This window comes from Abramis brama (genome assembly GCF_963993115.1).
Source record: "Abramis brama genome assembly, chromosome: 13".
Classification (NCBI taxonomy): Eukaryota; Metazoa; Chordata; class Actinopteri; order Cypriniformes; family Leuciscidae; genus Abramis; species Abramis brama.
Genome location: NC_139975.1, coordinates 19210787 through 19224359, shown reverse-complemented (window position 1 = coordinate 19224359; position 13573 = coordinate 19210787). Strand labels below are relative to the sequence as shown.

The following is a 13573-nucleotide window of genomic DNA, read 5'->3' as shown; positions in this document are numbered from 1 at the left end:
GAAACTCACCAATGAGAAGACAAAGCTGATGCCTACAGTACTCAAAAAGAGAAAAGACACCGAATATTAATGAAGAACGCATGTCCATAACATTATGAATTACCTTGAGTGGCGATGTTTATTGCTGAGAGTGTTGACAGGACCTTGTTGAAGTTTTCCCCAGTATATAAGCTCTCTGGATCAAAGCCCTAAGGGAAAGACACACGTCAAAGACAGGAAAAACTGTCCAATGAGCCAGAAGTAGAAGCAGCAGAAGTAGGTCAGATACCTCAAGATATAGTATATGCCAGTTACATTTTTTATAAACTAACAAACGCAATCGAAATATAACAACATGAACATTTAGTTGAACTCTCAGAAAACTGTAAATCCTGTATACCATTGGGGACATTCACAATTAAAAATACGTTTTGATTTTTTAATAATATAGAAAAATAAATAATGAAAGAAAATCTTAAAAATAAATCTTAAATATACAGTACAGGTCAAAAGTTTGGAAACATTACGATTTTTAATGTTTTTGAAAGAAGTTTCTTCTGCTCATCAAGCCTGAATTTATTTGATCAAAAATACAGAAAAAAATTTAATATTGTGATTTATTATTACAATTTAAAATAATTGGTTTTCAATTTATTATACTTTAAATTATAATTTATTTCTGTGATGCAAAGCTGAAATTTCAGGATCATTACTCCAGTCTAATATGATGATTCATTATCAAAGTTGGAAACAGTTCTGCTGCTTAATATTTTTTCATAACCTGTGATACTTTTTTAGGATACTTTGATGAATAAAAAGTAAAAAAATAAAAATAAAAAATAATAATAATAATAATAAAAAAATAATAATAATAAAAAATATATATATATATATATATATATATATATATATATATATATATATATATATATATATATATATATTTTTTTTTTAGAGAAATCTTTTGTAACAACACTACTGGTCAGTAATCTTTTCTTTCTTTTTTTTGAAATAAATCAATACTTTTATTCAGCAAGGATGTGTTAAATTGATAAAAAGTGATAATAAAGAAGATTTATATTATTAGAAAAATTGTTTTTATTTTGAATAAATGCAGTTCTTTTTAACCTTTTATTCATCAAATATATTAGGCAGCAGAACTGTTTCCAACACTCATAATAAATCAGAATATTAGAATGATTTCTAAAGGATCATGTGATAGACTGGATGTCGCATGTGACACTGAAGACTGGAGTAATGATGCTGAAAATTCAGCTTTGCATCACAGGAATAAATTATTTTTTAACCCTTTCATGCATGAATTATGATAACCTCAGTCAGGATTTTTTTCCTATGTGTTTTTATTGCTCTTAGGGCATGAAAAACAAGAATTGATTTTTATTTTATTTTTTTACACATTTTTCAAAGAGATCTTCAGATGTCCACTTGAGTGGACAGCATGCGGTTATGGTTTAAACTGAAGATATACTGTATTAACCCTTTCACGCATAGTGGTCACTACAGTGGACAGCTATTAAAAAAGCATTTTCTTGAATTTGCACAGGTTTTTATGGCAAAGTTGCACATCAGCCTCTTCATTGGACCCTGGTGCATCATCCTATAAATTGCAACCAAGTGGCAAGCCTTTGTGTTTCGATTTTTTCCCCCTCCAAACCAAGATGGCCAAGGGTCAGTCAGACATGCCAAGTTGCTCCGGAATATCCACCCATTCCTTCTATCCTAGGAGACTCTTGTAGGTAAAAAAAAATATTGCAGCATCAAGCAATATCTAATGAGTCATATCACAGTAAAATTTTCCAAGTTTTGATTTTAGATTGAGAGAAAACTCTGATTAATCACATGTCCACTGTAGTGGACGTCATGCATCAATTGCTATATTTCAGCTACAATTCATAATTATAATGTGAATATTGTTTTTGAAATTTAAAACTTAAAAACTTAATCTGCAGTGACTTTTTTTACTGTAAATAAATGTACTTGTATTATTAGAATGTAATTTTCATTGACATCGAAAAAAGTCATGTGATTACATAATGAACTTTTGACCTGTACTGCATATGGAACTTTTTACACATTGCATCATATCATTAGTCATTTGATCGATGCATCAAACTATATCCATGTATCACTACACCAATCTCAATGGTTATGGAAAACATCTTTAGTGTGACCCACATTTTTAGATGTTTGGTCTACAGGCCCTGTCGGTCGCTGGGTACAGACAGCTATCCCCTTTCTTGTTAAGGGTACGGTTTCACATGTTAAATAAAACATAATAGCATTTACACAGCAATGCAAGAAGTGCGTGTCCTTGTATTTGCCGAGCGATGCAACAAGATGAATAGTTAAGCAACTTCAGCAGTCAGTTCAGTTTATAGATTGCACTTTACCGTACCATTTGCTTTAGAACATTTGTTAATTGTAGTTTGCATTTCTCTCTCATCAGTAGTTTAAAATGGCTCTTATCAAGCTTAATCTTGTGCTACGATACTTCTCGTTTTCAGCTCCTTTAGAAACAGAAGTGAAAGTTATGCGCCTGGCCAGTCACATGACTTGCATCAACTATATGCACATTGGGCCTTTAAAAGAGCATGAAACTGGAGCTTTCTTCAAAACAGATATGACGATATAAGCAAAAATTTATATCACAATATTCTTCACATTTTCACCAATAACGATATACATCACATGATCAAAATATAATTTTTTTTAGTGCTGTCAAATTGATTAATCGATTCTAAAATAAAAGTTTGTTGATTTAATAAATATTTTTATATTATATTATATGTGTGTGTGTGTGTGTGTGTGTGTGTGTGTGTGTGTGTGTGTGTGTGTGTGTGTATATATATATATATAAATACACGCATACATTGAACAAACTTTTATTTTTAGAATTTGGCAGCATTCATTTTTATGAAAACAACAATCTAAGAAATTAGATCACATGTAAAAGTGACATCAGGACTTAGAGGAGGGTTAGGCTAGTTCCTGAGAGAAAATGAATCATTAAAAGTTGTTCAAATGATTCATCTGATAATGAATCGGACTACACCGGCATGGAGTTTTTGTTTTTGTGTGCAGTTCTCGAGGAAAGGACAAGTCAGTATAACAAAAACATGCGCATTCCTTTTATCTCATCAAATTCAGACTGCAAAATTACAACACTAGCATAACTGTGACAGAAAGTACTCACATTAAATCAGATGAAAATATTTCTACCGTTCTTTTCTTTTCTTGCATTTTAACCAGTATAAACACCCCATTCCCAGCTACTCTCACCCTGCCTCCTTGTCCAACTTCACATCACCACAAATTATCAAAGGGAGAAGCAATCATTTGTGCTGCTGAGAGAGACTTAGTTTAGCCAAAGATCACAGCATCATTATAGACCTTATGCGCCAGAGAAACGAGGGCGCCGCCATCTTTAGAATATTGTCTTTTAACTTCCGTTTTTGCGGTCGCTCTATATATTTCTATGGCGCTACTGTACAGGAGTAATTAGCTTTTGAAGTGGATTTACTTAGTGTAAAGTTAACGAAAGTTATCATGAGGACTGTAATGTTTAAAGCAGATGACTTAACAAATGTCAGTTGACCAGGAAGATTTTAAAACGAGCCGTTCATTAATAAACACGCAAAATCGCTGTGAAAATACAGACCGGAAGTCAAAAGACAACGAGCACAGCGCTGAAAGGGGGCGGGGCTACATAAGGTCTATAGCATAGAGTTGAGTTGAGTTAATTGTCTTTAGTAGAATTTGATAGATATTGTTCATTCATCGGTTAATAGTGTTCAGTCCCAAAATTTGCAGAGAGCATTGTCCGTGCATATCCCACATTTTCTGTATGTAAATTTAGTGCAAAAAAGTGTTTGTTTACATTTAAATACGTGTATCTTATTTGCTCACACTAAATTGTAATAGGGCAAATCACACGTCTGTATCGACTACTGAAAAACAAAACATCAGTCTCTCACTAATCTTTGGATAGTTCAGAGACATTACATAAAACGTTACAAAATGCGATATATAAACCGCATTACTGATACATCGACTTGTAGACAACCCTGTATAATTCGTTCTTCCTCTTCTTCTGAATCGGTTTCTGGTTATAGTCCAATTTGGTCATATATGGCTGAAAACACATATTTCCACTTGTCATTGTGTAGCATTTTCTACATTTGACCGAGTGGATCAGGTAGTTTGAGCTGATTTGATAGAGTGAAGGCGGAGACTAATTTGCATATTCATGAAGAAAAGGGGTTGCCTTTCAATCACCCCTGGTGGCTGGCTGCAGTATAGGTCATAAACCTCGCCCTCTCATGTAATCGAATGGGACGTGAGCCAAACTAAAAAATCCAATTACACCTCAAATTATTGTTTTCCAAAGATAATGTCTGTCATTTTAGGTACTTCTTATCACATAGACGTATGTTCAAGTGTTCGTTTTCCCAATAAGTATTTGGTTTTAGTTAGTTATTTGATGCTTTGAAAAAACAGGGTGTAACATCATGATTGACAGCTGTGCTTGCGAGTGTGGGCGGGACCTGGGTGCCGTGGCTCTACCACAGGATCACTACTGCGCAGACTCGGGCTCCGAACAACGTAATCGGCAATGACTGTTACTGGGATATTTTTCTACAGTTAAATGAAGAGGAGATGCGCTATCAATCTTTTTTTACAGTCTAAAGTAGAGTTACATTCAAGCTATTTTAAGGCATGAAGAAATTAATTTCACAGGGGAAAAAGGTGTTTAAATATGTCATTTTGATCATCAAAGATTAAGGGATAAAATTATTGACTGCAGGGGTACTTTAACAAAGTCATAACTAAACATTGCACATGTGGTGAACATGACTCATTTGTGCCAAGTTACTTGTTTATATGTAAAGTTTATCAGTCCATAACCACATTATGGTCACAGATTTAGTACAGGAACACTATCAATGCAGAGGGTGTGGCATCAAAGTCTGGATATGTGTTTGTGTCAATAATAGACATTCCAGATTGACAATGTTTACTGTGATGGGTATAATTCCTGACCATCTTCCTGAGACGCCTTTAATGTTGCTGCAGCTCAAGACCATAATAACCATAATAAATGAAATGCACATGCAAAAGAGCTAGTATCATGAGCAATCTTGTTTACTGGCATATTTGATGATCACATGTGCAAAACCAAAACAAAACCCTGCTATTTATTTGTCTGTCCTCAGGGAGAGCTAAACTTAATTAGATGGCCAGAAGAGAGAAGTACTCTAGATACCAATATAAATTATTAAATATATTATTTAATACAAACTATTAAGACTCTGTTAAGTAAATTATTCCTTCATAAAAGCAATGCTTATAGGCAAAGCTTTAATCTGAAATGTATTTTCATGCACATACACTCCAGAACTGATTTTGTTTATTTCAGCCTAGGAGTCGCATATTTTATAAACACTCAGCTGTGTTTCTCAAAGGCATTCGGGTGATTCAAAACACAATAAAGTAGAGAAAAATTATCCTACCTCAACCTTTAGAGACAGGCATCCTTTTAGAAACTCCCGAATGTTTGCAATGCAGGCCGCTTCGGATTTGGGTTCAGTTGAATACTGTAACCAATGAAAGAATGAGGATGTAAATAATCTCAACTTTGCTTCGACCACACTGCAAAGCAAAGAGAGAACAAGAAGATTTCGTTTTGGAAGTGAATGTCAGCCTAACCTATGAGCCACATTGTACCCAGCTACTACTGCCATGTATCGCATGCTAAATTTATTTGGCGTTCAGTATACTGTTACTATTTCTTTGCGTGAGCTTCGCCATAGTACACACACACACACACACACACACACACACACACATCTGCTAGATCTCATTGGGCCCTGTCGCACCAGTAAAATATATTTTGGAGGAAGTGACGATGTTTGCTCAGCAAGATTCTACTTGGACCGCTTACTAGTGATGGTAAATCCGACTCATTTCCTCGAATCGATTCTTTCAAACAGTTCGTTTCAAAGAACCGGCTCTAAATCCAATTCTTTTGCGCATTGACCATCATATGGGCTACATGAAATATACAAATAAGTCCATCACATTTTGTATTGCAGTTTCATGTGGTGGCAGCAATATTTCAGCTAGTCATTTAACTCAAATAATTTGGATGAACACTACACTAATTCATTTACGTGAAAGCTTAGCTGAAAAGTTTTTTTAACGAATCGTTCAGTCACGTTTCGCGAACAGGCTAAACCAAATCATTAAAAAGATCCGACTCCAAAGAACAATTCGTTTACGAATATTTGGGAAATTCAAACTGAAAATATTTTTTGAAAGCGTGGTGTAAAATCAGTAAAGCGGTATGGCACACAGATATACTAAAAAGAAAGGAAGGGATGAAGACACGAACCAACAAAACTTATAATGGGCCTTTTATTAAAAAAAGAGAAACTTTTATCTGTCAAGTTGTATTGATCAGCACATTCGTTATAATGTCCCTGTATCGAAACACGAATTCATAGTTTAAACCAAAACGATTTTTAACGAACTTTATTCAGCAGAAATCAAAATATACCGTAGGCTATTTAATTAATAACGATCCTGTGTGTAATGAGTAAAAAGGGGGAGTTGAATTTGGTACTTGTTAGCAGCAGAGGAATACAGAAAGACATTCAATAATCTGAGATCTTACTGACACAGTTAAACGGCTTTTACAAAGAAGAAAATTGCTTTACAAATGTCCTTGGCATTTTATACAAAAGTGAAGATTGACAAGGACTTCGTTTTTGAGAATGCGATAATGCGGAACAATTTCTCATGTAACAGGAAGTCGGATTGTATCTCGCTTAAATTGTGCGCCCTGAATAAACTTAGTTACACATTCATCGCGTACTTTTTTTATTTAAAAAAACGTATTGTATCTTTGCAAAATATAGTGCATCTCAAAGTGTCACTTGTAACAGTAAGCGTCTTGGCATTAGGCATCGTGCACCGACAGTTCCGCATGGCTGTATTTGCTGCGGTTGCATTAAATTATATACAATCAACTAATGTGTACGACTGTTTGACCAAAGAAACATACATGTACATATTATAAATTACCTTTAAGATGGCTCCAGGCAACAGTCGCTCCATAAGCTTACACAAGACGACCCCATCTCTGAGAGATGTTTTCAGAAATTCCTCAGGATCAGCGATATTCTTTTTGGGTGAATTAAGCACGCCTAATGTTATTAGCCACGTAACAGTCTGCTCCTCGGGGTTCATAGTTTAGGCTCAATGGGCCTTTCAGATTTTGCTGCACCCTTGGTGCGCCGGCTCTCACTATTTGTGTTGAGATGCTACCCACATCCGTCGCGCTTCTGCTTTTTCTGTATGTTACAACGACCATTCAGCCTCGCCACTTAGTTCTCCAGTGGACGTTTGCTATATAACCAACATAAAGGCTCTTTGACATTTCAGTGACACAAAGGGAACTGTTATTGATTTAAAATGCCGCAAGAATTTTCAATTTGGCAATGGCATTTTCCTGTTTTTTTCTTGATTAAATTGGCCTGTATGTAGTATGGGTGAACACTGACATTATACCAATACAACACTATTATAGTCGGAATTTATTAAGAAACAGACAATACATTCATTTCAACTCAAAGATTGTTTATTGGGAAAATCAACTCAAATGATTGTTTATTGGGGGGTTAATGCAATTCATCTGTAGTACTCCACGACTCATCTAAACGTCAGTCTCAACGATCAGCAGCCTCCAAAGAACACTTCTGGATAGATTCTGGATCTAGGTGGAGAAAAATAAATTAATTGTACGAAGATGCAAGATATCAATTTGTAGGGTTTAAGGTCTTTAACATACCTGCATCTTCAGAAAGGCTTATGGATCATCATCCACAATGACAACAGGTCCTGATCAGCAATGATGTATTCATCATGTATGCATTACCATCAAACTCCCTTTCCTCCATTCACCCTGCAACAAGAGAGTTACCATCAGCAAACTGCTGTAGCTCAGCATAAGGGACAAATATTCTTAAAAATAATGACCCAATCTGAAAGGTTTTCCAGGCTTGTTGATGGGGTGCTGTCTTTCTCCACGTGGTTTCCTTTGTTAGAATCTGCATGCTTGCAAGCGGTTCTGGCTTTTTGTTAACACTAAGTGAATTTACAATTTCAAAAGCGTTCCACTGGGAAGTTTCAAGAGGTTTTGCAGCTATGTGGTTTATATTTGACTGTAGGGATAGATCCATTGAGAAGATTCATCTTAATATCCTTAAAAAAAAAAAAAAGGCCATTTCATTTGAAAGGGGCAAAAAAAAAAATCCAGACATTCTCCTTTAGTGAATTGACTGATTTTTCTGAGACTAAGACCTCCTAAACTCAGCGATCCAGTGGTTGGGGGAGGGATCAGACTCCTTTGAAGGCAGAGACGAGGTTTTGTTAATGTTGGAAACAGCGTTTCAGATTGCATTTGAAAAAGCCAGGGCAATCAAGACGATGTTTGACTAAAATTACACTAACCTTCAGGCTGCAAAATAACACCAGAGACTTGACTTATACCAGAACAAAAGGGTTTGCTTTGCTTACCAGCTGTTGACAGGTTTTATCTGTGGTGCTGAATTGTTTCTTGCATTTTGGTTGTCTTTGGATTGGTCGATGCAAGACGTCAATGTTTAGGCTTTGTGATGAAGGATCCATTTGCACTGAGGAAAACTACACCCATAGAGTTTGGAAAAAGGTGACATTTGTCCATTCCTCAACAATGTGAACAATCATGCCTACATGAATATTCTGCATTGCATCTATATTAAGTGGCATTTGGGGGTGCTCACCATGGAAAACTGAAGAGGTGAATAGATATTTACACTTCATAGTTTCTCATTCTCTTCAATAGTGTTGCTCAAGATCTTTGATTAAAAACACTTTATTGGTAAATGAAAGCCATATGCTAGGGCATTGCAGGTTTAACAAATCACTAGTATACAAAAAGAACACACTTAGATTTGCAACGGTACCATTAAATGGGATGTGGGCAAGGGAAAATAAACTTTGCATTTAAAAAGGACAAAAAAAAAACTCCACAAGTTTGTGTACAGCTTTAAACTGAAGCTTGAAGTCCAGAGTTTAAAAGGGCGCTCCTTTGAATTTTAAAGTCTTTTGAAAGTCTCAACGAGAAACCATTTCTCCCCCTTTTCTCAGTATCGGCTCCGGGCCATTCCTCTATCTGCCCGACCGCCGCCGCGGCCACCACCCCGAGGTGCCCCACGGCTCGAGCTGCTGTATTCACGAGGATAGCCTCTTTCAAGAGGGGGCGGTCCCCGCTCCTGCCTACCCGGACGGTCACCACGATTAGTGGAGTACGGGTCACTCCGACTGCTGGGATAACTGTCACGACTGCCATATCCATCCCGGGAACTGCTGCCATAGTCGTCGTAACGACTGCTTCCGCCACTCCCACTGTAGGATGGAGGGGGACCCCTTGAGGGTGGGGCGCTGCGTGAGTTACCTGCAGGGTCAATGGGTCATGTAATTGGCAAAATTTTACTTAAACATTTTTTGCATGATACTGCGTTGTCAAGTGCCCATTTCCATAAATCTGCATCACGTCTAGCTCAAATGTTAGAAACTTTCCAAATGGGGCTAGAACAAATTTGGATCTCAGATTCTGGGTGGGACTACTTAAGCCTAGATAACTGAACTACCCAACTGAAGTGTAGACAATTGACCACTCAGAGGCCTTTGACACGTCATTGTTGAGTAAATGCACTTTCCTTGGTTTGGATTGAATTCCAGATAGATTGTAGTTTGAGTACTGCATCTCTCTTGGTTGTTCGGACAGAGCTACTGGAACGACTCAAACTTTTGGGGGGCAAAAAACAGCTTGCAAGAGAATCCTTGTTGGTGTGATTTTGGTTGGAACTCTCACGATGAAAAGATGCCGCGTTTGATGTTTCCACTTTTTGGCAATCACACGAGGCAGCCCTTTCCAGGCCCAAAACAGGCGGTTTGAGTGGAGCCCCTTAACCCTTTTCACCACACTAAAGGTTTAATCTTACCGTAACCGTCGTAAGGGTCTCTATAGGAGCCTGTACTGGGCCGTTCCATGTAACCCCGGGGCTCTCGTCCTCCACCATAGCCATCGCGATCACTAAGAAACAAAACATTAGGCTGGATTCTCAAACTGCCATCAGATACATCTGACAATAGACGTTAACACACCTGTAACCTCTGGATCCTGAGCCATAGTCATCTCTAGAACTGGAATGGCTTGAATACTCCCGGTATGGGTAATCACGTGGTGCCGGAGCGTAGTCTCGACTGTCCCTTGAACTCATGTAGTCACGGCTGGAATAACTGCAAAATATGAACAGCTTGAGCGTCAGTGTATATGGCAACACAGACCATCACAAATGTTATTTTAGTATTAGTTAATATTTTGAATTAGATTTTATTTTTTTATGTACTTTACTCTTTTTCTAGTCAAATTTAATTTTATAAATAATATTTTAATTTAGTGGCCAATTTTCTTCATAAAGTTTCCTCAAATAATCCTTTTAAATAAAGAAAAATTATTTTTAATAGTGTCACTTAACACAGACCAGCCCCTCACACTCAGCTACATAAGGAAAGCTGCAAGAGTTGAGTGCACAAAGTGTCCACACTTAGATTTTTTTTTGGTTAAGAGCATTATCCAGCTATTTGAAGTGCACTTTTTCATTTTAGAATTTTTACAGTGAACACTACTTGCACTATTTATACTACAATGAAATCCACATATTGGGATGCACATCTAGTCTGACTTAACAGTTTGCCATGGGGCAATCAGTCTTATTTTTCAGATCCAAATTAGACCAATATACTTTGTAACTGACTTGATAAATTGCCAGTCCAAAAAAAAAAGAAAAAGGGAGAGAGTCTAACTTGTAGCAGCCCTGAATTATTAATGCTTTTACATATCTCACCTGTCTTTACTACTGTAGTGGTCATCACGAGGTGGAGGACCATCATCCCGCCGTGACATTAGAGAATCTCTGCGAGGAGGGGGGCCATATGGGTCCCTGTCTCTGGACACTGGCGCTGTTAAATACATTGAGAAATAAATGACTTCATGGTTCAAACAATTAAAAGAGCACAAAACTGTGTTCGGCAAACTCACGTCTGCCCATTGGCCCAGAGGGTGCAGATCTCTTGGGTGGGGGTCCTCCGTTTCGCACTGGAGGGCCTCTCTTCAGTGGTGGTGGCCCTCTTGAAGACATGCCTTTAAAAAAGGGTTCTACAATCCCTACGTTATCGTGGTAATATTTTTGGCAGCAAGTATGTTTTAAGTGTAGGCTCAGAACTTCTTAGAAAACAATCAGTTCAAATAGATCATCAAAAGAGTGTCATCACTGCCAAAAAAATAAAATAAAAGGTAATGTTCTGAATGGTACCTCTGCTTGGTGGTCCCCGCATTCCACTTGGTGCTCCTCTGGACCCTCGCAGACCTCTGGAAGGGCCACGACTCCGTGGATGAACTGTTGGTGGACCACGGCGTCCTGAAGACTCAAACTGAGGTTTTGTGGCCTGTTCCACTTTAATAGGTTTTCCATCAAGGGGCTTGGAAACACAAGTAACAGAAGTTTAGGAAACTACTGCTTTTAAATATACAAGCTCACTGAAAAGCAAATGTGCACATCTATTATGTAAGCTCAGAACTTCTTAGAGGACAATTGTGGACTACATCAGTTCAAGATGATCACAACCACAAACCATCATCACAGCTTACAAATGTGAAGTTCACACCATTACTCACCTTTCCATTCATTTCCCTTGCAGCATCTTTAGCGTCACCAGGATTTTCAAAAGTTACAAACGCAAAACCTCTAGATTTGTTTGTTTCGCGATCCTTCATCAACAGAACTACAAAGGACAAGGGGTAGGAAAAATATGGTCACACTTGACACTAAATGCTTAATTGAAGGCATAGTTAACCCAAAAATGAAAGTTGTCATCAATTGCACACTCATGTCATTCCAAACCCATGAAAATCCCATTCTCCCAGTTCAAAGTGTTCATTAAGAGATTGTAAGAAGCTCATATGAATCCAGTGGTTTAACCCACAGATCGTGTCTGAAAGTTATGGCTTTGGAATGACATGAGGATGAGTTTATGACAACTTTCATTTTTGTGTGAACTAGCCCTTTAACATTTTTAGCTCATGGCTGTAACCCAAATTACTGCAAATTTCAATAAATAAACTTGCATAGCAAAATTACGTTTCTATTAAGTAATTTAGATCATACAAAACTACTATTACCTTCATCTATTCGGCCAAATTTGCTGAAATATGCTTCAAGGACCTTCTCACTAGTTTCTGTGTTCAGGCCACCAATGAACAGCTTTCCTGGTCGGTCTGCCTCTGCCATATTTCCCACTGTTGCCACTAAAAAGGAGAGACATTTCTGCATTACAAGAGAACAGTTCAGTACATCTCGTCTGAAAAATAAATAAAAAAAGCTTAAAACCGGCATAAGCTGGTCTCCCAGTCTAACTAATAAGGCACTTATTAGTTAGTAACTAATCAGTTCACTAATAAAATCAGCAAACAGACCAACCTCACCAAGTGGGAGAATTTCACCACACCAAATTTTTATTTTTTTTAATCGGCTTATCAATAATACATGCATAGTAGCAGAAAACAATAGAAACAAAATGTCAGTAACTTACGTGTTGCAGTAACGTTACTGGTTAATGGATTTGGAACAGCTATTTGACGATAGAATAGCGTTTAATTTAACGTTAATCACTCTCTGGCGTAGATGGTTAACTCGGCAACCATTAGCTGATAGGCCCTGCCTTGCTAACAGTAGTTGCTCCGGATCACGTGCAAAACACTACGAACCGTTATTATAAAGTTTTAGAAGATACTAAACGTTTCGGTCGAACATTTTGCATGGCATTTACATACACATTTTTAAAGCATGCTTCACAAAATGGCGGACGCTAAAAATTACAGCTCCAGCAGCCTGAGACCTCTTCAGGCCATATGGCTAACTTGCAACACATGTTTGATGAAGAATATCATATAATCACGATAAACACTCACTAATAATCTAATTATAGATTAAAATATATGAGAGAATAACGCTACTTTTTCCAAGTGAGAAAGTCAAAATGGCGATTCAAAATGTGCGTTTAAAAAAACATCTTGCCGTCAGCCATCTACATGAGGCCATTTTCAGTTAACGTTACCATCACATCTGCTAAATATCAGACTAAGCGCATTTAACTGAACGTGCACGATACAATTACCATATATCAATAAACCATAAATATAAGCATGATGACTATATTTGAACGATTCATTTACTCACCTCAGGATCAATAGACAGAAACAAACCCGTCTACTGGTTTATATGTGTCTAATGTGTGGTTTCGACCCGCCCACAGTGCAGCCACTTACTCTACGATAAGAGGGAGGACCTTAACGGGTTAAAAGTCTCTCGCGCCCTCTATTGTCATGTTTGCAAACTGTCCTTATTTTAGTCATAGCGAAACCATAGAGCGAAAGCCAGTCGTAAATATTAAAGTTGCTCTCACTGAT

At 37.3% G+C, this 13573-nt stretch overlaps 2 protein-coding genes across 4 annotated transcripts in view; both read right to left on the bottom strand.

Moving 5' to 3' along the window:
• arhgef6 (Rac/Cdc42 guanine nucleotide exchange factor (GEF) 6) overlaps nucleotides 1-7390 on the bottom strand; it is a 43841-nt gene extending 36451 nt beyond the window's left edge. For both annotated transcript variants that reach the window (XM_084132264.1, XM_084132265.1), the window contains exons 1-3: nucleotides 7084-7390; nucleotides 5511-5594; nucleotides 104-188 (exon numbers count right to left, since the gene is read on the bottom strand). In XM_084132264.1, the coding sequence (XP_083988390.1) occupies nucleotides 104-188; nucleotides 5511-5594; nucleotides 7084-7248 (334 nt within the window). In that variant the 5' untranslated portion in view covers nucleotides 7249-7390. The remainder of the gene's footprint in view (nucleotides 1-103; nucleotides 189-5510; nucleotides 5595-7083) is intronic.
• Nucleotides 7391-7621: 231 nt separating this feature from the next.
• On the bottom strand, nucleotides 7622-13455 carry rbmx (RNA binding motif protein X-linked). 2 transcript variants are annotated; one of them, XM_084134106.1, is made up of 10 exons: nucleotides 13344-13455; nucleotides 12287-12412; nucleotides 11783-11889; nucleotides 11421-11586; nucleotides 11147-11263; nucleotides 10953-11067; nucleotides 10210-10344; nucleotides 10047-10138; nucleotides 7850-9496; nucleotides 7622-7774 (listed from the first exon to the last, which is right to left on the bottom strand). In XM_084134106.1, the coding sequence occupies exons 2-9, from the start codon at nucleotides 12393-12395 to the stop codon at nucleotides 9186-9188; spliced, it is 1152 nt and encodes a 383-aa protein (XP_083990232.1). In that variant the 5' UTR covers nucleotides 12396-12412; nucleotides 13344-13455; the 3' UTR covers nucleotides 7622-7774; nucleotides 7850-9185. The 2 variants fall into 2 exon arrangements, with proteins under 2 accessions (XP_083990232.1, XP_083990233.1); XM_084134107.1 differs by lacking the exon at nucleotides 13344-13455 and adding an exon at nucleotides 12697-12970.
• Nucleotides 13456-13573: the final 118 nt, after the last annotated feature.

What these genes read in the sequence shown, in the direction of transcription:
- rbmx (XM_084134106.1), bottom strand. Translation starts at nt 12,395, where the DNA reads ATGGCAGAGGCAGACCGACCAGGAAAGCTGTTCATTGGTGGCCTGAAC. An exon ending in CACTACAGTAGTAAAGACAG is followed by an intron (nt 10,345 to 10,952) that starts GTGAGATATGTA and finishes CATATTTTGCAG; the next exon opens with TTATTCCAGCCGTGACTACA. An exon ending in AGACCCTTACGACGGTTACG is followed by an intron (nt 9,497 to 10,046) that starts GTAAGATTAAAC and finishes TTGACCCTGCAG; the next exon opens with GTAACTCACGCAGCGCCCCA.